The 27,131-nt window shown below is 37.4% G+C and overlaps 1 protein-coding gene across 2 annotated transcripts in view; it reads right to left on the reverse strand.

Moving 5' to 3' along the window:
• Positions 1-1,692: 1,692 nt before the first annotated feature.
• LOC131279526 (endogenous retrovirus group K member 13-1 Env polyprotein-like) overlaps positions 1,693-27,131 on the reverse strand; it is a 133,758-nt gene continuing 108,319 nt past the window's right edge. Inside the window, exons 3-5 of one of the 2 annotated variants that reach the window (XM_058302591.2) lie at positions 8,205-8,313; positions 3,860-3,949; positions 1,693-2,968 (exon numbers count right to left, since the gene is read on the reverse strand). In XM_058302591.2, the coding sequence (XP_058158574.1) occupies positions 2,177-2,968; positions 3,860-3,946 (879 nt within the window). In that variant the 5' untranslated portion in view covers positions 3,947-3,949; positions 8,205-8,313 and the 3' untranslated portion in view covers positions 1,693-2,176. The other variant, XM_058302590.2, reaches the window with a different exon arrangement.

A 27,131-nucleotide genomic window follows, 5' to 3' on the forward strand; every position in this document is an offset into this window, starting at 1 on the left:
ACAGAAGAGACATGTGTAGAGAAGTCACAACTGAGCCCAACTCTGTCATACTCGGGAGTACAAACTTCAAAGAAGGGCCCACAGGCAAACACAAAACTCTGGAGCTATCTGCCATGACTGTAGGATATGAGTGTCTCCAGAGCCCTCAGGAGGCCCCACTATTTGGGGTAGTATCTACTTTGGCAGTCTATGAGATCCTGCTGAGACATGCATAACTGTTAACTCAGGGATGACCTCATGATTCACTTTGATGCCTCTTAGCCATATAAACTAATTTTCCTTTACCTTTTCCCCCTTTTATTCAAGGTCCTTTTCCAGAAGCAATGCTATTTGGCACTTTGTAGTAGTCCCTTGGTGCCAGGGAATTTTACCCCTGAAACTCACGCCCCACACTGGAGAGAAAGTAATGCATTTATATACAGAGTTTGGCTTCATGAAAGGCCACATTTTAGCAACATAGAGGCTCTTAGGGGGTAACTTATAGGTACCCTACAGTGCTAAGCTAAGTTGCAATTTCAAGAGAAAAGGCCCATAAACATAGTTGTCAATACCAAGGGTCCATCATTGCACAATCTGTCTTTACTAGTCATTGCCCTGCACTTGGGGGATTGTTGCTGTTCCATTAGAGAATTTGGCAGAGCTCCCCAGAATGGGAATTCAATATTCTTTTGGTTATTGTGTGAATCTTCACCCACTGTGACAATGCCCCATGAACACCTGAACACAATTATATTACTTAAATGTATGCCCAGGAGAACTTCCTCCCATGTATCCCCCATCACTGACACCCCAGCTCAGTGATTCTCCCCTGCCACAACTGTAACCATTCTGTGATCCCAAACTTCCTCAAAATTGAAGCCAAGATATCACCAAATACAATTAATAGGGAAATGAAATAATAGTGATAGGTTTAGACATAAGAAATAAAATACATAATAATTTAGAAAAACTGAAACTTAAAAAATAGGGGTATAAAAAATGAAAAATATTTTAAAATTATTTGATGTTCTGCCTTTTATTGCTGTAATATCTGTTGTTTTGTATGTACAGTGAGATTTTCTTCCATTTCTTCCCCAGTGTCTTAGTTTTTTTCATTTTATCTTCAAAGAAGTATCAGGCCAGAGTAAAGTCACATACAAAACACATATATCCAACATCCTCCTCCTTTTCCCCCTTCCCATATAAATAACCTTTTTAAATGTTTATGGTACATTTGTTACAACTGATGTACAAATATAGAAACACACCTGCTAACCATGGACAATGGTTTATATTATTTCTACACTCTAGACCATATATTTTTATGAATTTTTGATGACATCCAACCTAGCCTGTATCCATCACTGCAGGATGATGCAGAACACTTCCATTGCCCCTAAATAACTCCTCTTCCATTTCCTCTATTCCTTGTTTTCCCTCCCCTCAGGGCCCATGGTGACAACCAGGCTTTACTCCTTGAAGGACAAGATTCATAGTTACTTGAAACAACTCTGAGGGCTTGACACACTGGTCTCTCTCCCCTATCAGGAACCCCCCATGCTCTCAAGAGACACCCACCCCTTTGTTTGAGAACATATTGGGCCTCCCCAGGATGGGAGTCCAACTCCTTCATTATGTGGGTCTCCACCTACTGAAATGTTGGAGTGACGGACCCAAAGGGTATCAGGAATGAAAGACAAAGAGAGATTGGGATCAGGGGTTCTGAGAGCATTGATTTCTCAAGCTCATCAGACAAGTTTATTAATATCAGGGGCTTCTTTATATACCCCAAGCAACCATGAGAACCAGCAACTATTCTAGCTAACTATTCCCATAACTTTGTTAATGAAAACACAGTGCACAGTGGATAAGAGAGTAACTAAAGTCTAAGATGTTCTATTATGTTATTGAAACAAGTATACTCATAAATCTTGTTGCCCAGGTTACTTGAGATATCAAGTCTGGGTACTGCTGGAATGTTGTGCTTCACAGAGATTAGCCACCTGCACATACATCTCCAGGGACAGCATGACCCAGTGGTCAGAAAGTAACTTGCTACCATGGAAACAACATGCCTTTGTGTCCCACATTTCCCCCTTTTTGTTTTAGTCAGGGTGACTGTGCCTGTCTTAGGTTGCCCTCCTCTGAGAGTCTTACCCGTCATTGACTACCAGCCAAGCGCTCTGACCGTGGGGAATTATATCAGGGTTTTAGCAAGTACCAAATTATTAGCTTGTCCCATCGCGTCAACATGGTGCAGTCTTTGGCATATTTCTCGTCCCAGACAAGCAACCACAATAAGCAACAAGATTAATACACAAAGTCCTATTCCTAATGCTGATAAAAAATGCTGAGACTTCCACCAATCTACTGGATTAAACTTATTAATATGAGAAATTAAATCATTAAAGATATCCTTATCTTCAGCTACATAAATCTGATTATGAGACATTTCTAATATCTTTTTCTGTAATTCTTCTATTTCTAATGACATATTACCTTTATGACCTATTAAATGATTTTTAATCTTTTCCCAATCAAACATAGACTTATTATAAGCAAGTGGAGTAATACAAAAGTTACTTTCATTCCAATCACATTTCAATCCCCTTAAGTTTAAATTATACAATTGATCTCCAATATGCAAAACAGCTGATTCTAAATTATTAACTCTACTGTTTAATTCTCCATCAATATATTCTTGACTATGCCATAAGTCACTAGCATTCTTATGCCATTCATGCACGTATTGTTGAGTCTGCACTGTCTCATGCAAGGCCATGATAGCTATAGTGGCAGCTGCAATGACACCAATCAGTCCTAAGATGCCAGCTATTATCAGTCCCACAAATCGCTTCAAGCACTTCAGGATTTCTCGAGCCATATGGAACAGCAGTTGACTCTCAGGTGATGATTGCCAAATTTGGTTCAGTCGCACTGGAATCCACACTCCCCGCTGCCTTCGAGCCATTGTGATGAAGTCTCCATTCTGTAAAATGTTCTCAGACAAATAAGTATGCAAGGCCCCACTTTTATAAAATAGAGCATTCTCAGTTATAGTTAATTTTCCAACCACAAACACATAAGCATCTTTTACACACTCCTGAAGATGATGAATTTGATTTAAATGCGGATATTGACCATACTTACTATTATTCCCAATCCATTCTATAGTAGGAGCTATTTCTAGAAAAACTTTCCATAAGTTCTTTTGAATATGTATAGATGTAACATCACACCATGGAGTAGGTATCCATTTTCCTATATATTTCCAATCACTATTATTTTTAGTAAAGATTATTTTTTCATCATGATTTAAGGATTCATGAAATGGATAGTGCATATTACTAATTTGCTGTCCTTTACTATTTAGACCATACCAAATAAATCTGTCATTATATGGAGAGGGACTCCCCATTGGGGCACTCTCCCACACTATTCCATAGGAATCATTAAAAACGACAGATCCTCTTCCCATATGGCACTCTTGCCATCCTTCTTTATCCTTACTTTCTTTTTGTGGACAATCATAATCAGGATTTTTAGTCATGATTAAATCATAAGAGGGAAATAAAGTCACAATAAACAGAGTATTATTATTTTTGAAGATAGTTGTGGCCCGATTTTTAACATACATACAGGAAGGATGGTTACCAATGCATAAAGGTCGATAATCAAATGGTAATACCGGATTATAGATTCTTTGTCCTTCCTCATAGGGTTTAATTGGCAATCAATCATCAATTGGTCCAGGGAATATATGGGTTTTATTCAGATATATATGAAAGAATGGATCTTTCCAGGTTAATACTTTAAGTAATGGGGGGTTAGGTATATAGGCCCAATAAGTGTAATTACTGGCAGCTTCTTCATTACTTACGATCACCATCATCAGAAGTTGCAGGAGACCCCATCTCTTCATTCCAGGGTTTAATCCTCTTTGCAGGTAGCCAAATTTGTTCTCCATTTTCTGAAATAATAAGAGCATAGCCTTGCCCCCTTACTTTAATCCTGCCTTTTTTCCATTCATTGCTTAAAATATCTTTCCAGAATATTGGTTGATCTTCATTTCCTGCGTCCACTGTAGATGTCTGACATTTTCCAAAGTGACATACTGCAGGTGTCAATGAATTATAAACATTAAGAAAATTTAAAGTAAATAAAGCCTTTGCCAATTGATCTTTTGGTGTTATAATACCATCATCTCCCCCTTTTTGTTTTAAAAGCATAGTTTTTAGAGTATGATGGCTGTGTTCAATTATGGCTTGACCTGTAGGATTATAAGGAATGCTGGTAACATGTTCAATACCATATTTTAAACAGAAGGATTCAAAGGATTTACTAATGTAAGAAGGTCCATTATCAGTTTTAATTTTCAGAGGGCATCCCATTACAGCAAAAGCAGACTAGAGTTGTGAGTGAACATGATGAAAATGTTCACCACTTTGTGCAGTAACCCACGAAAAATGAGAGTAAGTATTAATGCAGACATGGACATATTGTAGTTTACCAAATGATTGTATGTGAGTAACATCCATCTGCCACAGCTGATTAGGAGCCAGGCCTCTGGGATTAGTCCAAGCCTGAAAAGGCACTGTAGTTAAGGGTCCACAGGTGGGACAGGTACAACTAATTTCTTGAGCTTGATGTTTTGTTAATTGAGGAAATTTATGTTTAAGTCCCTTGATATTAATATGAGTTAATGTATGATATTTACTGGCATCCTGCAAACATCCTACTAATAAATCAGCCCTTGCATTTTGTGTAGCTAGAGGACCAGGAAGGGAAGGATAAGATCGGCTAGGAGTAATATACATATGGGCTGACTTCTTTGCTGAATGAGAGCTTGAAGGCCGGCAAAAAGTTGAGATAATTCATTAGTAATAAAAATATGAGCTGTTTCAATATGAGCTACAGTTAAACACACATATTCAGAATCAGAGACAGTATTTAAGGGCTCTTGAAATATTTGTAAAACCTTAATGATGGCTGAAAGCTCTGTGTGTTGAGCAGATGAATAAGGAGTTTGTCAAACCTGTTCTTTTTGAGAAGTAACGTATGCTACTTTTTTATTACTATTACTATCAGTAAATACTGTACAAGATGGTTGGGCTATGCACATAGCCCTGAAAAGCACTGCAAAAGTTTACTGTTGGGTTTTTTACAGATAGAGGAATGCAGCTGGCTTGATTTGTTTAAGAAGACACTAAAGAAAGTTTTAGCAAGTTTTAAAACAAAGTGATAGCAACACAGCTGGACATTAACTTCTTGAAATAAACTAGCAGTGTCTGGGATAGCTGCATACTACAGTGTTGTTACTTTAATCTATGATAAGAGGTTGTTTCTGTGACACACACTCTTTTATAATTATTAAAACCATAATTAACCACATTGTACTTTTTAATATTATGCTGAAATATTGGTAACTTTATACACTTTTAAGCATTTATAGAAACCTTTTACTCATACAACTTTAATTAAAAGAGGGTTAAAGGAAAGAAAAAACTTGTTAATTTTATAACACTTTAAAACACCTTTTATTCAACTTATAACATATTAAATGAACTTAATTATTACTTTAATTTTTCTTTCAAGGTAAAAGAACAAATCTCTTATAATTAGTTTGGAATAAAAGGCTACTTTTCAGGGTTTAATTTTGAGAAAACAGGTTTGAATGTTATGTTCTTTTAATAGAGATAAAACTTTTCCTTCTTGGAACACCGAGGAAATTATGAGGTTAAAGCACAAGAATTTATTTTGATAAAACAGACTTTCTTTATATATAGATTATTCAGGATAAAAGCTTTTACCAAAACAGATTAATGACTTGAGAGGTTTTGAGAAAGAACAAAATTTTAAGTTTGCATTAGTATACTACTTGATACTAAACCTTTTAAATTTTTATAGATAGATCCATTAAATTTTATTTAACTTTAATCATAAAAATTTCTTTTCCACGAACCTTCTACACTTTCAGTATTCACCTAGGTTTTGTTCCATATTTTATTTTTTCTTAATAACCAATTATTTTATCTTAGGACAAAATCACTTCCTATTTCTTTAATAATAAAATCACATTCTATATATCTTACATACTAAGTTACCAGGCAAACTTCTTACAACATATAATACCATCAACACTAAAGAAGCTTGTTAAAATAATAAACTTTTCTTCACTTTAAAGACTTAGTAGCATGCAATATTAGAAACAGTCCCCTAGAAGCAAGTTGTCGGGGGAGGCTGGCTGCTGATGAATTTTCCCATTATAAAATTACCTTTTATTATTATTATTATTATTATTAATTCAGGTTTGTTTAATAATGACTTTTTGGAATTAGCCATTTAAACACTTTAATTTAAACAATGCTTCATAAGACTTTTTATAATTATTTATAACCATATAGACTATAATTATATTATTTTAAGACAAATTTTACTTTTACAGAACACATTTCTTTACTTAAAGTTACCACAATACTTTCTACAACTTGCCACATGCATTTAAGTTCCAAGAGTTTATGAAAATTAGCCATCCTCCTTTAGGACAAAACACACCTTTTTGCAAAAATGTATTAAATTTCAGTTAGCATTCTCACAAACTTTTAACCTTTTTAATATTCATTTAAGTTTTACATCCTTCATATTATCCTGTGAAGAAAAATAAGTTATTCATTTCAATCTAGGCAAGAACAACTTTTTATAAAAAGACTTATAGTAATTTTGTTAATCAAGACTCACAATTTTTATCATTGTAGAGATCTTATTAACATTTAGACTTATGTATTAATATAAGCGCTTATTTAATTTTTGGCCATTTGAATAGAGCTCTTTTATAAATTTTTGTTAATTTATATTACCATCCAGAGGTATCAAAATATACACTGACATTGAACAAACAGACAAACACAGAACAATCACAACACAGTAACAGAAACATACAGTTTACAATTAACTCATAATTCTTACTTTCTTGGTATACCTGCTTTTAAGTTCTTATTAAGATTTCTTCTGGAATCCATGTTGCCTGTAACATGCAAGCTTGTGCTTGGAAACATTTTTATTAGTTATCAGCAATCAGTTAAGATAACTTGAGACAGACCGTTAACACACATTTTTGGATTATTAATCTGTAAGACTATACCGAGACTTGAAGTTCAGGAGTAAACTATTGATTTAAAACTGAAAATTCCTTTTTAAACCTTGATAAAAATTTTGTGCTAATTTTATTATCATGGTTAAATAAGCCCAATTAGAATTAGCATGGAAATAAAACAGAACACCAATGTTACCATGTTTTTCTCTTTTTCCAGTGGCTTAACTCAATTAACCCCCAGTAGCCCACAGCTACATTGTCATGTAGACAGCAGGGGGTTTGCTGAGTTGCTGCCAGAACAGTTTCCTTATCTTAGTTAACACTTTAACAGAGAGTTTTCTTACAAGCCTGATTTCACTAACAAGGACTTTGTTTAGTACTTTTGCACATTTTAAATCTTTCAATAGTTTAAAAGGTATTGGTTCAGGATGAAACTTGACATCCCCTTGCAAATTATATATATTTGTATCTGGTGGTATCACATGTAATGTTACGGGGAAAGCAGATAATAATTGTTTAACATAAGGCAAAGCATCGGCAACATCTGAAAACATTTCTAATTTAGTCTTAGTAACAGAAAGCAATTCAGTAGGTGCAGAGGATTGTACTGGATACACAGAAGATATTTCATTAAGACACTTCACTGAGCTTTTATTGATGAAAGGGTTAATATCAGGATGAGGGAAAAAACCTGATGGTTCCCCATTCGCCTCAAGTTCCTGTTCTTGTTCCAATTTACTTCCTTTCATTTTAAACTTACTTATGGGCTTAGAAAATATAGTAATTTCATCTTTCTCTCCTTCTTCAGACTGTAAAGGATCTAAGGTGGCAGCAATTTGCTGGCACAAAGCCCACACAGATAAAGGAATGGATTCCCCTCTTTGATATACTCTTCCTAAAGCTTTCATTACCCATTTCCACTGTTTCAAATTTAAAACATTACGCCCCTGAGGCTGAAACCAGTAACAATATTTCTGAACTAAGGCAAAAAGGTCAAGTAAATCAGCCTTTTTTACTGAAACTCCGACAGTATTTAAAAGAGATTTTGGTACCTGTGAATATTTTCCATCCATCCTGGTTGATTACCCATACCCTGATGCTAGCAGAAAACAGGATTAATTAAAATTCTTACCAGTGTGTGGTCAGACTCGAGTCACCTTTTGATGGATGCCTCAACCTTTCTGGAAGGTTTTCAGTTCCACGTTCCTGATACTGTTGTGGAAGAATCTCTGCTGCAATCACTACTTCGGGCCCCACGGTGGGCGCCAAATGTCGGAGTGATGGGCCCGAAGGGTATCGGGAATGAAAGACAAAGAGAGATTGGGATCAGGGGTTCTGAGAGCATTGATTTCTCAAGCTCATCAGACAAGTTTATTAATATCAGGGGCTTCTTTATATACCCCAAGCAATCATGAGAACCAGCAACTATTCTAGCTAACTATTCCCATAACTTCGTTAATGAAAACACAGTGCACAGTGGATAAGAGAGTAACTAAAGCCTAAGATGTTCTATTATGTTATTGAAACAAGTATACTCATAAATCTTGTTGCCCAGGTTACTTGAGATATCAAGTCTGGGTACTGCTGGAATGTTGTATTTCACAGAGAGATTAGCCACCTGCACGTACATCTCCAGGGACAGCGTGACCCAGCGGTCAGAAAGTAACTTGTTATCATGGAAACAACATGCCTTTGTTTCCCACACTGAAACAACACACTATGACAAAATAATCACTCACACCTGCCCCAGGTGTTCCCTGTCTCATGCATCCCCATTCAACACTCTAAAGTAGTAACTCTTCCTTGTCATATTGCCAAGAGAGGTTTCCCAACATTGTAGTTTCAACCACATACCCACAAATCCCCAGTGTTCACCTGCTCCTCTCTCAGCCCTCCCCCCAGTTCCATAGACCATTCAACCCACCCTGCACCCCTGTCAAACTTGCACCACCCAACACAATAGTATCAATACACCCTTGTCATATCCCTTCATTGGACAGCTACACATTTCCACCTTATCATAGATTTCACCCATGTGGACATTGGCTCACAGCCTTCTTCTCGTTATCTATTTCCTGTAAACCTATCTTACAGACAATTAGTTCTCTCTATCTGTTCAGTTTGCTTAATTCATATTAGTGAGGTCATGTAATATTTGTCCTTCAATGCCTGGCATGCTTCACTCAACATAAGGCCCTCAAGATTCATCCATGTTATTCCTTGTGTTAGCAGTGTATTCTTTCTTATAGCTGAGTAACATTCCATTGTATTTATATACCACATTTTGTTTATCCATTAATCTGTTGATGGGCTTATGGATTGATTCCAACTTTTGGCAATAGTGAATAATGCTGCAATGAACATTGGTGTGCATATATCTTTTGTGTCCTTGATTTCAATTCTTCTGGGTATATATCCAGCTGTGGAATTGCTAGATCATATGGCAGAGCTATAGTTAGTATTTTTGAGGAACTGCCAAACTATCCTCCACAATGGCTGGACAATTCTACATTCCCATGTGCAGTGGATGAGGGTCCCCATTTCTCCATATACTCTCCAACACTTGCAGCCCTCTGCTTTTTAATGGCCACCAGTCTAATGGGTCTAAGATGATATCTCATTGTAATTTTGATTTGCAATCCCTAACAGCTAGTGATGAGGAGCATCTTTTCTTGTGCTTTTTAACTCTTTGTATTTCTTCTTTGGTGAGGTGTCTGTTCAAATCACTGGCTCATTTTTTAAATGAGATATTTGTCTTTTTTTCCCCCTGAGATACAGGATTTCTTTTTATATGCTAGATATTAGACTCCTATCAGATATATGGCTACCAAATATTTTCTTCCAATAGGTAGCCTGTCTTTTCACTTTCTTGACAAACTCCTTTGAGGTGCAAAAGTTTTTAAATTTGACAAGGTTCCATTTATCTATTTCTTCTTCCACAGCTTGTGCTTCAGGTGTGAAGCTCAGGAAACCATTTCCTATTACAAGTTCCTGAGATGCTTCCTTACATTATGTTTAAAGTTCTTTATGGTCTTGGCCCTTGTATTTATATCTTTGGTCCATTTTGAGTAGATTTTTGTATAGGTATGCAATGGTATTCCTTTCTCATTTTTTCGATATGGATATCCAGTTCTCCAAGCACCATTTGTTGAAGAGGCCATTCTATCCCAGTTGAGTGGCTTGGTGACCTTCTCAAATACCAGATGACTGTATATGTGAGGATCTATATCGGAACTCTCAATTCCATTCCATTATTCAGAATGTCTATCCTTGTGCCAATACCATTCAGTTTTGATTACTGTAGTTTTGTAACATGTTTTAAAGTCAGGTAGTATAATTTCTCCAATTTCATTTTCTTTTTCAATATGTCTTTGGCTATCCAGAACTTTTTGCCCTTCCAAATAAAAATCATACTTAATTTCTCCAATTCAGTAAAAAAAAATGCTGGGTTGATTTTTATTGGGATTGCATTAAATCTGTAGATAGTCTTTGGTAGGATAGACATCTTGATGATATTTAGTCTTCCTATCCATGAACGGGGAATATTCTTCCATTTAAATCTTCTTTGATTTCCTTTAATAGTGTTGTATAGTTTTCTGTGTAAAAGTCTTTTACATCTTTAGTTAAATTTATTCCTAGGTATTTGCTATTTTTCATTTACTATTGTAAATTTTTTCTTAACTTCCTCCTTAGATTGCTCATTATTGGTGTACAGAAATGCTAGTGATCTTTGCACATTGATCTTATAACCTGCGACTTTACTGAACTCATTTATAGGCTCTAGAAGATTTGTTGTAGATTTCTCAGGACTTTCTATGTGTAGGATCATATCTCTGCAAATAGGGAAATTTTGATTTCTTTCTTTCCAATTTGGATGCCTTTTATATTTGTTTCTTGCCTCAGGCTCAAGCAAGTACTTCCAACACAATGTTAAATAGATGTGATAGTGGATATCCTTGTCTTGTTCCTGATCTTAGAGGGAAAGATTTTAAGATTTCACCATTGTATATGATGCTAGCTGTGAGTTTTTCATATATATCTTTTATCATGTTGAGTAAGTTTACTTCTAATCCTATCCTTTGCAGTGTTTTTAATCAGGAAAGGGGGCTGTATTTTTTCAAATGCTTTTCCTGCGTCTGTAGAGATGATCATGTGATTTTTTTTAATGTGATCTGTTTATGTGGTGTATTACATTGATTGATTTTCTTATGTTCAACCAACCTTGCATACCAGGAATAAAATCCACTTGGTCATGGTGCATACTTCCTTGATGTGTTGTTGAATATGATTAGCAAGTATTTTTTTGAGGATTTTAGCAATTAGGTTCATTAGAGACATTGGTATGTAATTTTCCTTTTTTGTGGCATCTTTGTTTTGTGTTGGTATTAGGATAATGTGGGCATCAGAGAAAGAGTCAGGGAATATTCCTTCTACTTCTGTTTTTTGGAAGAGTTTAAGCAGGATTGGTGTTAGTTCTTTTTGGAATGTTTGGTAGAATTCACCTGTGCAATCATCTGGCCCTGTGCTCTTTAGTTGGGAGATTCTTGATGCCTAATTCAATCTTGTTACTTGTGATTGGTCTGTTGAGTTCATCAGTTTCTTCTTTTATCAATGTAGGCTGCTTCTGTGTGTCTAGGGATTTGTCTATTTTCTCTAAATTATCCTTAATGTTGGCATATAGTTTTTCAAAATATTCTCTTCTAATACACTTTATTTCTGTGGGATCAATGGTGATTTCTCCATCCTTATTTCTTATTTTGTGTATGTGTCTTCTCTCTTTTTTTCTTTATTAGTCTACTTAAGGGATTGTCCATTTTATTAAACTTTTTTAATAACCAGTTTTTGGTTTTGTTTATTTTTTCTAGATGCTTTTTTGTGTTCTCTTTCATTTATTTCTGCTCTAATCTTTGTTATTTCCTTCTTTCTACTTCCTTTGGGCTTAGTTTGCTGTTCTTTTTCTAATTCCTCTAGGTGTGCAGTTATGTCTTTGATTCTAGCTCTTTCCTCTTTTTTGATATATGTATTTATGGTTATGAATTTTCCTCTCGGTACAGCTTTTGCTGCATCCCATAGGTTTTGATATGTACTGCTGTCATTTTCATTTGTTTCAAGGTAGTTACTGATTTCTTTTGTCACTTCTTCCTTGAATCACTGTTTGTCTAAGAGTGCGTTGTATAACTTCCATATCTTTGCACCTAACGTGGTCCTCTGCCCATTATTGATTTCCAGCTTCATTCCATTGTGGTCAGAATAATCATTTTGTATAATTTCAGTCTTTCTGAATTCATTGAGGGTTGTTCTGTGGCCAAGCATGTGGTCTACCTTGGAGGATAATCCATGTGCACTCAAGAAAAAAAGTATATCCTGTTATATTTGGGTGTAGTGTTCTGTTTATGTCTATTAGGTCCAGACCCTCTAATGTATTATTTAAATTCTTTGCTTTTTTATTGATTCTCTGTTGACATGTTCTGTCTAATGATGATAATGGTGTATTAAAGCCCACCATTATAAATGTAGAGGCATCTATTTCTCCACTTAGTTTTTCCAATGTTTTCTTCATGTTTTTTGAGGTTGCCCTGGTTTGCTGAATTAATGTTTATGATTGTTCTTTCTTCTTGAAAGATTATATATTTTACTAATATACAGTGTCCAGCTTTGTCTCTTAAAACAGTTTTGCATTTAAAGTCTACTTTTTCTGATATTATTATCATGACTCCCACAAAATTTTGGTTGTTGTTTGCTTGTAAAATTGTTTTCCAGCCATTCACTTTCAGCATCCTTGAATCCCTGGTTCTAAGTTGGGTTTCTTGTAGACAATATATAGATGGGTCATATTTCCTTATTCCTTTTGCCAATCTATGTCTCTTGACTGGAGTGTTGAATCCATTAACATTCAGTGTTATTTCTGTCATGGAATTATTTATATCAACCATAATTTTTTGGGTTTTATGTATGTCATATGTTGTTTTTATTTCTCTCTTTTTAATTTTTTTACTTTTTACACTCTCCTCCCACTCTCTCTATCCTGTTTTTTCCTTTCAAATTGCTGCACTCCCCTCAGTATTTCTTCAAGGACAGGTTTCTTATTAGCCTACTCTCTTAATTTATGTTTATCTGTGATTATTTTGAATTCTCAACCATTTTTGAATGCCAGCTTTACTGGACAGAGAATTCTTGGATGGAAATTCTTTTCTTTTAGCAGCATAATTATGTCATGCCCCTGCCTTGTTGCATTCATGGGTTCAGATGAGAGATCAGCACTTAATCTTATTGAGCTTCACCTGTATGTGATGGTTTTCTTTTCTCCTGCTGCATTCATTACTCTGTCTTTATCTTGAGCTTTGGACAATCTGAAAAGTATATGACTTGGAGTAGGCCTTTTGAGATTTATAATATTTGGGGTGTGCTACTCTTCCTGGACATGTACATCCATCTCACCCAATAAAGTTGGGAAGTTTTCACCTATTATTTTCTCCAACATGCCTTCTGTCTCTATCCCTTCTCTTCACCCTTTGGGATGCCTATAATGCATATATTTGAGCATTTTGTATTGTTGTTCAGATCCCTAAATCCCTGCTGGATTTTTCCTATCATTTTTATCTATGTCTTCTACTATCTGTTTGATTTCAGATGTACTGTCTCCCACATCGCTAATTCTTTCCACTGTTTATTCAAATCTACTGTTATGTGTTTCCAGTGCATTTTTTATTTCTTGGATTTTGCCTTTCATCACCATCATATCTGTTATCTTTTTATGTATGTTTACAATTTCTTCTATGTTCTCCTAGTGTCTTCTTAAATATCCTTGGTCTCTCCCTTTGCTTCATTAAGTTGGTTCTATAAAATGGCTTTACTAAAAGAAAAAAAATAAGTCTGGGATCACACACATATTTATGGAAATCAAATTCACTAACATCCATTCCTTATCTTAGAATTCCACATATTTATTGTTATCTAATTAACATTCTGGTTTAACATAAATGAAACTTTTTTGTAGTTAAACCAATGATGTATTTGTTGCTTTCATTGAATAATATCCTTATGTAAAAACTGTTAATAGAGTAAATGGTTGTAGAAGTTTGTCCAAATTTTGTTGACAGAGGTGAGATGTGTTGCCATAATCCCCAGTACTGTGAATATTATAGGATACCATGCCCCTCCATAATTATGCTATTAATTGGAAAAAGGCAATTTTGAAGATGTGATTAAGGTTACCAATCAGTTAACACTGTGTCACACAGAAGGGAGATTATGGTAAAGGGAAACTAATCAGTGAACTATTTAAAAGCAGAGAATGTATTCCAACTGGTGGCAGAAGAGGAAATCAGACTAAGTGTGAGAGGTTAACATGCCATTGCTAGTTTGAAGTTGCAGGGAGTCAGCTACCTGTGTGAGGAAGAATGCAGGCAATTGCTAGGAGCTAGGAAATGGGGACATCCTATGCAGGCAAGGAACTGTTTTCTGCAATGTGAATGAGCTTCAAAGTATACCAAAAATTCAGAAAATGTCAAGATAATCAGCACACTTACACATTATCTAATAGCCCTGACATTAGAAGTTCTCTGATCATAAGCAGAGATCCTTACCATTTGTATATTTATTTGTTGAAACCATCATATGCTGCCTTCTGCCTGTGATTTGCTTGTGGGTAAATGTTTAGGATATCCCAGGACTTTGGGTTTAGGGGATAGAAGGGGATGTCCTTAGCTCTTAATGAATGTCTGCTTTGATTTCTCAAGGTATAAGAGGATAGGAAGAGGGTGACAGTGGTGGGATTTACCCCCCATTTCTGGGTTTTGGCACTGCACCTGCTCAGAGATCTAATTAAGTAGTTTTTTTCATCATCTATTTTTAGAAGAAATATAACAAAAATGCATTAATCAATTTTGGAGCTGTTCAAATAACATCTCAATATAAATTAGACATTATCCCACTCATTCTCATCCTTTAATGTTATATATGTGTGTGTATGGAGAACAGGCAGAAGTGGGGTGTTTGGGAAGAGAAAAGGAAAATATCCCATTCAGCTTGCAGAATGCATAAGTTTGAAGTAGCTTTTATAGTACAGAAAATTTTGAGGAGGAATTTGGTGGTGATGAGACCTTGTATTGACAGTTGATAAGAATACAGTTTCCAGTGATGAAGAATAGTTGCCAGCTGCCCCAAGAATCCTTTCCCATGCAGCCAGAGGTGGGGAGAAATGCACTGGTTCTCACCTCCCAAGTAGCCTTGTGGAATGGAATTCTATAGAGGCCCAGCTACTTCCCCTCCTCCACCTTCACATACTTGAGAACAGGAGGGGAACTGGAAACTTCCAAATCTGTGGAGTCTAGGCATGGAGCAGGATGTGATGTGGCGGTCCTCCTGTTCACCTACTTGTCTCAATGGGAATTTGACTCTTGCTTAATGGCCTATGTAATGACCCTGAACTACTTTTTCTCTTCCACCCTCAGAGAGGGAAGACAGCTTGCTGTGAATGATACAGGTGTATGGCTAAGTGTGGAGTTAACTGGCTTGCTGGCTGTTTTACACTGTAAGCCTGGGTTTGAAGTCTGTGGAATAGGGGAATTTTCAGTAAAACCGTATTCCTTATCTTCTTCCATTTCCTAACAAGAGGAGTCCAAAGAGAAGGGATAGCAGAAAAAAGGTATTAGCAAAACTGAGAGGTGAAGAAGCACATGATATTTTCACTTTAAATAAGGTATCACAAACAACCCACAAGTATTCAGTTACTTCCCAAACTCTCATTGGGAAGATACTTTAAAGGTAGGTACATAATATTAGACCCCTGGGTAGGGCCATGTCTCCATGCCTACCCCAACTCAGAACTGGGTCAGGAACAGTAAGTAGTTTCCAGTGCTATCTGGAGAGTGCTTAGGTGTTTCTTAAGGAAATAAACCTTGATGTATCCTGGGTTGGGTGGTGTGGAGCCTAGAAATAGGACAGGTGCTACATATATATCCTGCATGGCTGTAGTTTAACTCTGAACTCAACATTAAGGCCTCCCCAAGTAGTAGGTACCTTGAGGTATGCAATCACCTCTCCACATAGTCTTCAGAATAGCTGGCATGAAAGTTCAGTCAGCTGGCTCTGGAGATAATGTTTCCTTTGTGGCCACACAGAACACCTTATGAAACATGAAGTGTATGAAGTGTAAATTTAAGATAAGGTTTTGTATTAACTGAGTGGAAGAAAGAAAATGAAGAGGGAGAAAATGACCAGTTGATGAGAACCAATGCAGGTACTACAATAAACACTGATTCTCTCTCATTCTCTCTCTCTCTCTTTCTCTCTCTCTCTCTCTCTCTCTCTCTCTCTCTCTCTCTCTCTCTCTTTCTCTCTCTCTCTCTCTCTCACACACACACACACATGCACACACAGCTCAAAGACTCACCTCCTTGTGGTTGGCCAATGCTCTGAAGGACAATTTGTTGCCATCTCTGTAGAGTTCACAAGGGTTTGGGATTTAGGTTCAAGGAAAATGGTGCTAGCATTAGAATCTCTCTTTCTGAGAAAGGGGGAGATCTTCTCTTTCTTCTGTCCCTACTTGATGAGAATAGCTAAGATCTTGCTGTCATTATGGTGTTGCCCCCAATGTGATAGACATGTTACAAATTGATCTTTCTAAATCTCCCCTGGTTCAGCCTCAGGGCATTAACCACAGCTGTGTCCCATACCTTACATAAAGAGTACAGTGGTTTGGGGATCACTGGATCCCTACTCAGTCCCATGAAGCATAAATTGCAAAAGTCTCCAGATGTGTCAACACCTTTGTCCACATCGATGTTTCTGGTTGAAGCTTGTAAAAAATCACATAGAGCAACTGTCAACAAAAAAGTTATCAAAGATTTTCTTGGAAATCAAAGGAGGTAAATTTAAAAGTGTCTGCATGATAGGCCTAGGGTAAGGAACCCTGGAGATGTGCAAGGAGCTACCAATGGACCTAGGATCCAGAAGGGAGAAGGGAGGGGGAATGAACGTACTTCACTTTCAGACTGTGTGCCTTTTACTTCTTTATCTTGCCTTATTCCCTGTCTACAACCTCCACTACAAGGTTAAATAGCAGTAGCTAGAATTTCCATCCTCTTCATGTTTTCATCTTAGTTTTATTCTACATCTGGTGGCTATGGACTTTTTGTAGATGGGATTAATCTGATTTAAGTAGTTCCTATTGGTCTGTTTATCATGAAAGGGTGTCGGATTTTATTAAATGCTTTTTCTGTTGATATAATCATGATTTTTTTGCCCTTTTTTTTTTTTAAAGATTTATTTATTTATTTATTTAATTCCCCTCCCCTCCCCCGGTTATCTGTTCTCTGTGTCTTTTTGCTGCGTCTTGTTTCTTTGTCCGCTTCTGTTGTCGTCAGCGGCACGGGAAGTGTGGGCGGCACCATTCCTCGGCAGGCTGCTCCCTCCTTCGCGCTGGGCGTCTCCTTATGGGTGCACTCCTTGCGCATGGGGCTCCCCTACGCGGGGGACACCCCTGTTGGTACAGCACTCCTTGCGCGCATCAGCACTGCGCACGGGCCAGCTCCACACGGGTCAAGGGGGCCCGGGGCTTCAACCGTGGACCTCCCATGTGGTAGACGGACGCCCTAACCACTGGGCCAAAGTCCGTTTCCCTTTTTTGCCCTTAATTCACTCCAATACTGTATTAATCAGCCAAAGGGTGCTGATGCAAAATACCAGGAATTTGTTTGTTTTTATAAAGAGTATTTATTTGGGGTAGGAGCTTACAGATACCAGGCCATAAAGCATAAGTTACTTCCCTCACCAGTCTATTTTCACATGTTGGGGCAAGATGGCTGCCGATGTCTATGAGGGTTCAGGTTTCCTGGGTTTCTCTGGGCTCAGCATCTCTGTTTTCTCCACAAAGTCAGCTGTAGACTATGAGGCTTTCCATGCTTTGCCTCTCTCCATAAAGCCAGCTGTAAACGATGAGACAAACAGCTCTTTCTCTCTCCCAGGGCTCCAGCTTAAGATTTCAGCATCAAACTCCAACATTAAAAGTCCTCAATTCTGTCCTTTGCCATGCATTTTATCTGTGAATACCCACCCAACAAGGGGCAGGGACTCAACATCCTAATGACACGGCCCAATCAAACCCCTAATCATAACTCAATCATGCCCAGGTATAGAGCAGATTACAAACATAATCAAATATTTATTTTTGGAATTCATAACCATATCAAACTATTAAAACTACTTTTAAGGTTAAGGGTTATACAATATCATTTATAGCTCTGAGAATAATAAAAACGTTGCACTGAGAGTCCAAACATAATTGCTTCATTTGTTTAATCACATGAAATGTTATATTAAAAAACATAAGAGGTTACCATATACCCCACTCCTCACCCTACCCCCCACTCCTCCAGCATCAACATTCCTTTCATCAGTGATGCACATTCATTGCACTCTGGAGCACTGCCACCCCACATGGACCATAGTTTACATTGTAGTTCACACTCTCTCCCAGTCCATCCAGGAGGTCATGGCAGGGAAAACAATGTCCTGCATCTGTCTCTGCAATACCATTCAGGACAACTCTAAGTCCTGAAAATGCCCCACATCACACCTCTTCCTCCCTCTCCCTGCCCTCAGCAACTCCCATGGCCACCATCTCCACATCAATGATACAATTTCTTCCATTGCTAGAGTCACAACAGTTCTATAGTAGAATACCAACAAGTCCTCCAATCCATATTATATTCCTCTATCTCATGGACCCTGGGATGGCAATATCCACTCCAACTCTAACTTGAGAGGGGCCTTAGATCCTACATGGCTGATGGATGCAATTCTCCTACCTGCAGTTGTAGACGGTCTTGGTTTCCTGGTGTGGTGGTTGACCACACTTGCCTCTCCGTCAGCTGACTTGGGTATGTCTATTGATCTGGAGACTAGGTGTTGCAACTCTGCTAAGGCTCAGGGCCCAGCTGGCACATGGGGAGTCCAGAGATGCAAGTCTCCTGAGCATACACAAACCCCAGTGCCAATCACAGGTTCAGTAAAAGTGACAGAAGAGGCATGTGTATAGAGGTCACATCTGAGTCCAAGTCCATCACAATCAGGAGCACAGATTCCAAAGTAGGGCCCACTGGCAAGGCAATGAACTCCAGAACCATCTCTCATGACCATAGAACCTGTGTGTCCCCATAGCCCTAGGAGCATCAGTACCTGGAATTGTATCTAATTTGGTTGTCTCTGGGATCCTGCTGAAATGTGTGTAAGCTTGACCTCTCTGATGACCTCCCAACTCATTTTGAAGTCTCTGAGCCATATAAACTCATTTGTCTTTACCAGTTCTCCCTTTTATTCAATGTCTTTTTCTAGTTGCATCACCAACTAGTGATTGGTATTAATCCCTTGGCACCAGGGAGGCACATCCCAGGGAGTCATATCCCACTCTAGGGGGAAGATAATGGATTTACATGCTGAGTTTGGCTTAGAGAGTGGCCACATTAGAGCAACATGGAGGCTCTCAGGAGGTAACCCTCAGCTTAAGGCCTTGTTGAAATTTCAAGCTCACAGGCTCATAAGCATAGTCACCAGTATCAAGGGCCCATCATTGGACCATCCTTCTTCACTGGTCTTTGTCCTTACGTTTGGGGGATTGTTGCTATTCCATTGTGCAATGCAACGGAGCTCTCTAGGGTGGGAACTCAGCACTCCTGCAGTTGTGATGTGTAACTCTATCCACTGTGACAATACCCAATGAACATCTGAACATATCTATATACCCTATATGTATGCCCAGGACAACTCCCTCCCACCCATGCATCCCCCATCAATCATATCTCACACCAGTACTCCTCCCCTGCCATAGTTGAACCTCTCTGTGATCCAAAACTTCTTCAAAAATGAAGCCTAATATATTGCCAGATTCAATTAGTATGAAAATGAAATAGTATCGACAGATTTAAAGATTAGAAATAGAATATATAATAATTTAGAAAAACTGAAATAAAGTAAAAAATAAACTGGGGTATTAAAAAATGAAAACTATCATAAAGCTTTGTTTTTGATGTTTTGCCTTTCATCACAGAAATAGGTGTTGCCCTGAATGTACAGTGGCAAGGCTATCTCCTCTGTTCCTCAGTGTATTAGTTAGCCAAAGGGGTGCTGATGCAAAATACCAGAAATTGGTTGGTTTTTATAAAGGAAATTTATTTGGAGTTAAGCTTACAGATACCAAGGGGTGTGGACTCAATACCCTAATCATAACTCAATCATACCCAGGTACAGATCAGATCACAAACATTATCCAATATTTCTTTTTGGAATCCATCAATAATATCAAACTGCTACACTCAATGTCTACATCCTTTTTTTTTTTTTAATTTTGCCTATTAAAAGTTTTAGATCACAGTAAAGTCACATATACAATATAGGGGACTCCCATATACCCAACATTGAACCCTTTTCCTACTTCCCCAGCAATGATCTTTTTACATTTGGATGTTATATTTGCTACAGCTGATGTATAGATATTAAAATATAGCTACCAACCATGGTTCCATTATGGCTTACATTATGGTTTATATTTTAGACTACACTTCTCTAAATTTTTGGTTACATTATGGTTTACATTATGGTTTACATTTTAGACTATATATTTTTATAAATTTTGGTGAAATTTAACATGGTTTATTTCCATTGTTGCACAAACTCGTGGAACACTTCCATTGCCCCCCAGTTACCCTTACTTCCATCCATTCTCTCCCCCTCCCCTCAGGGCCCACAGTGACAACCAAGATTCACTGCTTGAAGGACAAGATAGATACTTACAGCACTACTGAGGGTTTGACACTCTAGTCTGTCCTCCCCCATTGGGAGCCACCCATGCTCTCAAGAGACACCCTCTCCTCTGTTTGGGAACAGCAGTCCAACCCAGGATGGGGTACAACACTTTCCCACTCATTATATATATATCCATGCACTGATACAACACAATATGGCAAGATGAGCACCCACACACTCCGTAGAAGCCTGCCCCAGGTGTGCCCTGTGCCAGATGCACCCGTCAAACACCCCAAACAAGTAAGCCTTCCTTATAGTTTCTAAAGAGTTTTCTCAACATTATAGTTTCAGCCACATACCTGACACTCTCCCATGTTCACCCACTCACCCCAAACCCTCCCCCTATTTCCATGGTCCATCTGGCCCATCCTCCTAACCCTAGTCCCCCTCAAGCCTACAAAGCCCCACCCAATAGTATCCCTATGCCCCCGTCTTATCCCTTCTCTGCACAACTGCTTACCTCCAATTTATCATAGATTTTGCCCATATAGGCATCAGCTCACATCTTTCCTCTCCCCCCCCTATTTCCTGTAAGTCCATCTTCCTATCTCTACCTCTCTGAGACAGCTTGATTTGCTTAATTCATATCAGAGAGGTCATGTCGTATTTGTCCTTCAATGCCTGACTTGCTTTACTCAACATAAGGTCCTCAAGATTCATCCATGTTATCCCATGTGCTAACACTGTATTCCATCTTACAGCTGAGTAGTATTCCATTATGTGTATATACCATTTTTTGTTTATCCATTCATCTGTTGATGGGCATTTGGGTTGATTCCAAATTATGGCAATTGCGAATAGTGCTGCTATGAACATTGGTGTTCATATATCAGTTCATATCCTTGTTTTCAGCTCTTCTGGATATATACCTAGCAGTGGAATTGCTGGATCATATGGCAAATATATAGTTAGTTTTTTTAGGAACTGCCAAACTGTCCTCCAGAATGGCTGGATCCTTGTACATTCCCACCAGCAGTGGATGAGGGTTCCCATTCCTCCACATCCTTTCCAACACTTGTAGTCCTATATTTTTTTAATAGCTGCCAGTCTAATGGGTATAACATGATCTCATTGTAGTTTTGATTTGCATTTCCCTAATAGCTAATGATGTTGAGCATCTTTTCATGTGCTTTTTAGCCATTTGTATTTCTTCTTCAGAGAAGCATCTATTCAAATCTCTTGCCCATTTTTTGAATGGGTTGTTTGTATTTATTTTTGAGATATAGGATTTCTTTATATATATTGGATATTAGGCTTCTATCAGATATATGGTTACCAAATATTTTCTAGATGCTAAAATCCTCAACAAAATCTTGCTAATTGTATTCAACAACACATCAAATGAATTATACACCATGACCAAGTGGGTTTTACCCCTGGTATGCAAGGATGGTTCAACATAAGGAAATCAATCAATGTAATATATCACATAAACAGATTAGAAGAAAATAATCACATAATCATATCTATAGACACAGAAAAAACATTTGACCAAATACAGCACCTTTTCCTGACAAAAAACACTGCAAAAGATCAGAATACAAGGAAACTTTCTGACCATGATCAAGGGTATATATGAAAAACCCAGTCAACATCATTTACAATGGTGAAATCCTAAAATCCTTCCCTTTAAGATCAGGAATGAGACTAGGGTGACCACTATCTCCACTTCTATTTAACACTGTGTTAGATGTACTTGCTTGAGTACTGAGGCAAGAAACAGATATAAAAGGCATCCAAATTGGAAAGGAAGAAGTAAAAATTTCACCATTTGCAGATGACATGATCCTGTATATAGAAAGCCCGAGAAATCTACAACAAAGCTCCTAGAACTTATAAATGAGTTCAGTAAAGTTGCAGGTTATAAGATCAGTGCACAAAAATCAGTAGCATTTCTGTACACCAATAATGAGCAATCCAAGGAGGAAATCAAGAAACAAATACCATTTACAATAGTAAATAAAAAACACAAATACCTAGGAATAAATTTAACTAAAGATGTAAAAGACTTATAAAAGAACACTATACAACACTGTTAAAGGAAGTCAAAGAACACTTAAATAAATGAAAGAATATTCCTTATTCATGGATAGGAAGACTAAATATCATTAAGATGTCTATCCTACCCAAACTGATCTACAGATTTAATGCAATCCCAATAAAATTTTTTACTAAACTGGGAAAACTAACTATGAAATTTATTTGGAAGGAAAAGAAGCCCCAAATAACCAAAGACATATTGAAAAAGAAAAATGAAATAGAAGGAATCACACTACCTGCCTTTAAAACAAAGTTATAGTGGTCAAAATGGCATGGTATTGGCACAAAGATAGACACACTCATCAATACTTTTTTTAACCTTATATCGACCCATTTCATTCCTTCATTCATTCAACAGATATTTGTAAGTTCCTATAAGAAGCTAGGTATTTTGTGAGTAGGAATTATATAGAAAAGAGGTAAGCAGGCCAAATATAATTTATTGCTTGTTTTTGTATGACCTGAGAATTTAAATTGATATTCATATTTTAAAGGGTTAAAAAATAAAAGGAAGCATAATTTTTCATGACTGTTGAAAACTGTAAGAAACTCAAATTTCAGTATCTGTGTTAAAGTTTTATTGGAACTTTATTTATTACACTCATTTATTTATGTATTGTCTATGATTATTTTTGTGCTAACATGTCAGAGTTTGTAGCTGCAACGAAGACTATGTGACCTCAAAGCTTAAAATGTTTACTAATTGTTCCTTTACAGAAAATGTTTGCCAACCCCTGCTGGAGATGAATCAGATGCAGGCTTTAACTGGAAGTAACCTCAAGAAGGAGATGACTAAAATATATTCAAGACAAAGTAATATAAAGGGTACAATAAAAAGCCAATGGCATTATCACTGTGTCCAGGAATGCAGTGGAGTTATGAATGGAGACTACCTAGTACCACATCAAATGAGAGTATTCCCCTGAAGAAGACACTTCCTAAATACTGAGAAAAAACTTCACCATGCAAAATAATTTTGTGACAGACATTTCAATCAGCAGGGGATATTATGGACCAAGGAGGTGTTATATCAGAATTAGTAAGTTTTATAAACAAACAACCAAAGAGGACATGACAGAAAGCACGGCAGAAACGTGATGATAAATTTGAGAAGCGATATGGCAAAAAGTATTTTACATCCTTGAGTGGGCTTCAATTTCATCTATTTTTACCATAGGATCTGAAGAACTCAAATTACGTGACCAGGCTTACAGGTTAGAAAATTAGTCTGATGAATGGAGAGATCTGAGGGATGAATTTGAAAACAGGTAGAAGTGCTTGAATAGTTAATAGGAGGTGAGAAAGTGATTATGGCAGTGTTCTGAAAAATATTCTGTGAGATAATTAGATGAGATATGGGGGAATATCTCATCTAATTAGATGCATGTTAGGGAGAGGATTTTTATGATAGAAATGATTTGAGCATGCTTAAAGTTATACATGAGAAAGTAGAGTGGGAGCCATTCACTCTGAGGAATGATGGGGTAGTGAGAGAAGGCACTGTACTCTAAATACATTAGGACAAAGTTGAACCAAAGGTGTGTGATGCATAACAACCTCAAATATTATGAAGCACACCAGGCACTCACACTTGGATGAAGGAGGTGATGAAAACTTTATAGCAGGTATTCTCGCAGATGAGGTTGATCTCTCATGATGGATGAAACGTATTTTTTACTAATAAGCTGGATTGTCTTGTAAGAAGAAAGTGGATCAGTAGTGGATTTGAGGACAGTGAGAAGAGTGAGTGTTGGATACATTCAAGGGAATGTGGCACTGGATGCTACTCTTAAGGAAAAACCGATATTAGCATCTTGAGCGAAAATCAGGGGAAGACACATTACAACAATATCATGTGTAAAAGCAAAGGAGTAATATACCTTTAAAAAGCTAAAAATTTTGGCATATGCCTTTTTCAGGCAAAATAGCAGGATTGCCATGGTTTGTGATTTCAATATATAGTCTTTAAATCCACATTCTTTCTGAACTAGGAGCCATGTTGCTGGATGGGGGGCAACACTTTTTTTTTTTTTTTTTTTTGGTGTTTTTGTTTTCGATTGGGGAATGGCATGGGGAGAGAATAGGTTGGAAATATGGATTCGAATCATGTTACAAAATGCCTGTATTAGGGAAGCAGACTTGGCCCAATGGATAGAGTGTACATAGAGTCCACAGTTCATACCCCCGGGCCTCCTTGACCCATGTGGAGCTGGACCATGTGCAGTGCTGATGGTGCACAAGGAGTGCCCTGCCATGCAGGGGTGTCCCCCACATGGGGGAGCCCCACGCGCAAGGAGTGAGTTCCATAAGGAGAGCCACCCAGTGCAAAAGAAAGTGCAGCCTGCCCAAGAATGGGCACACATACAGAGAGCTGACACAAAAAGATGACTCAACAAAAAAAGAAACACAGATTCCTGATGCCACTGATAAGGATAGAAGTGGTCACAGAAGAACACACAGCAAATGGACACAGAGAGTAGACAACTGGCTGGGGGGGGGGGGTACAAATAAATAAAAAATAAATCTTTTAAAAAATGCCTATATTAGAGTGCAGGTTTGAATTTTCTTTTGAGGACAATGAGAACTCACTGAAGGAATTTAAGAAGGGACTTAACTTGATGAAACTTGAGATTCAGAAAATTCACTCAATACAACGTTGTGGGTGACATATGCCTGAAGACAGAGACTAAAGGCATGGAGCCCTCTAGTCTCCAGTAGGAGTAGATGACAGCATCATATGTGAGTTCAGAAAGAAATCATTTAAAGTAGAATAGAGAAGAGTGGCAGAATGAAGAAATGTGCTGTTGTTTCTGCTAACAATTGTTCAATAAGAAAGAATACCAATGTTCAGTATTATAAAATAAAACCATTTTATCATGCTAAAATATACCATGGATCAGAAATTCAGAAAAAACATAGTAGGGATGGCTTTTTCATTTCCACAATGTATGGCTAAGGGCTAAAGGCTAAGGACTGGAATAACGTAAGTTAGATCACCAGTTCCAACTAAATCTACCACACATGTGAAAGGCAGTGTCTACATAATTTTTCTAAATGAAGTGCTGGGGAATGATCTCAGGACCTTGTACATGGGAAGCTGGAGCTCAAATCCATGAGCTACACCCACTCTCAGGATAATCTTGAGATGATAGCTCAAATGTAATGCAGTATTTAAGTGGTCTCAATAATTTTGGGCCTTAATTTCAATTAATTACTAAATGATTTCTAATGGGTACATTATAATCATTCAATAACTGCTTAAACTTTCATTTGGCAGTTGCTGTTTTAGAAATTTCTTCCTGCACTTATTATTTCAGCATTCTAAAAATCATGCTGTATATAGCTGCATATACCCACAAGCACATTGATTACATCTGTCTTTGAAACATATGAGGCAAAATATTTGGCTTATTTTTAAAAAATGTATTTTGACCAATTCCTGAATATGCACAGAAACAAAGTATAGAAAGTTAGTGTTTTATATGTATCTGGTTGTGTGTAATGTCAGAGAGTATAAAATCTGTTTTTACCTGCTTGAGAATAAAACATACGTCCTGGGTAGCCATGGTGGCTGCTGGGTTTGGGGAATGGGAGGAAGAGATGAGATGTGGAGGCATTTTCGGGACGAGGAGATGTCCTGGGTGGTGCTTCACGGACAATTACGGGACATTCTAGATCCCCCCAGGGCCCACTGGATGGAACATGGGAGAGTGTGGGCTATGATGTGGACCATTGACTAGGGGTGCAGTGATGCTCAGAGATGTACTTACCAGGTGCAATGGATGTGTCACGATGATGGGAGAGAGTGTTGCTGTGGGGGAAGAGGGGGTGGGGGCGGGGGGGGGTTGAACGGGACCTCATATTTTTTGAATGTAATTTTTAAAAAATAAATAAATAATTTAAAAAAAACATACTTCCTGATTTTGATAGCACTTAACAATTAAAATTATTCTTTCAATGATATAAATGTCTACTAAACAAATTCTTAAATAGAGTAATTCAAGCTTTGATGAATAAATTTAACATTATAATACATTTAGGAACACATAGCTTCTTAAATATGTAGGTGTGGCAGTTTGATATTATTTATTAATTCCAAAAAGAGATACTATGTTTGTAAACTACTGTTTGTTAGGCATGATATCCCTTTGGATGTATTAAATTCAGAGGTTTCATTTTTACTTTATTAAATCAAGCTTAGGGCTTTGATTCCACC

The sequence above is a fragment of the Dasypus novemcinctus genome, chromosome 8 (assembly GCF_030445035.2).
Source record: "Dasypus novemcinctus isolate mDasNov1 chromosome 8, mDasNov1.1.hap2, whole genome shotgun sequence".
In the NCBI taxonomy this organism is placed as follows: domain Eukaryota; kingdom Metazoa; phylum Chordata; class Mammalia; order Cingulata; family Dasypodidae; genus Dasypus; species Dasypus novemcinctus.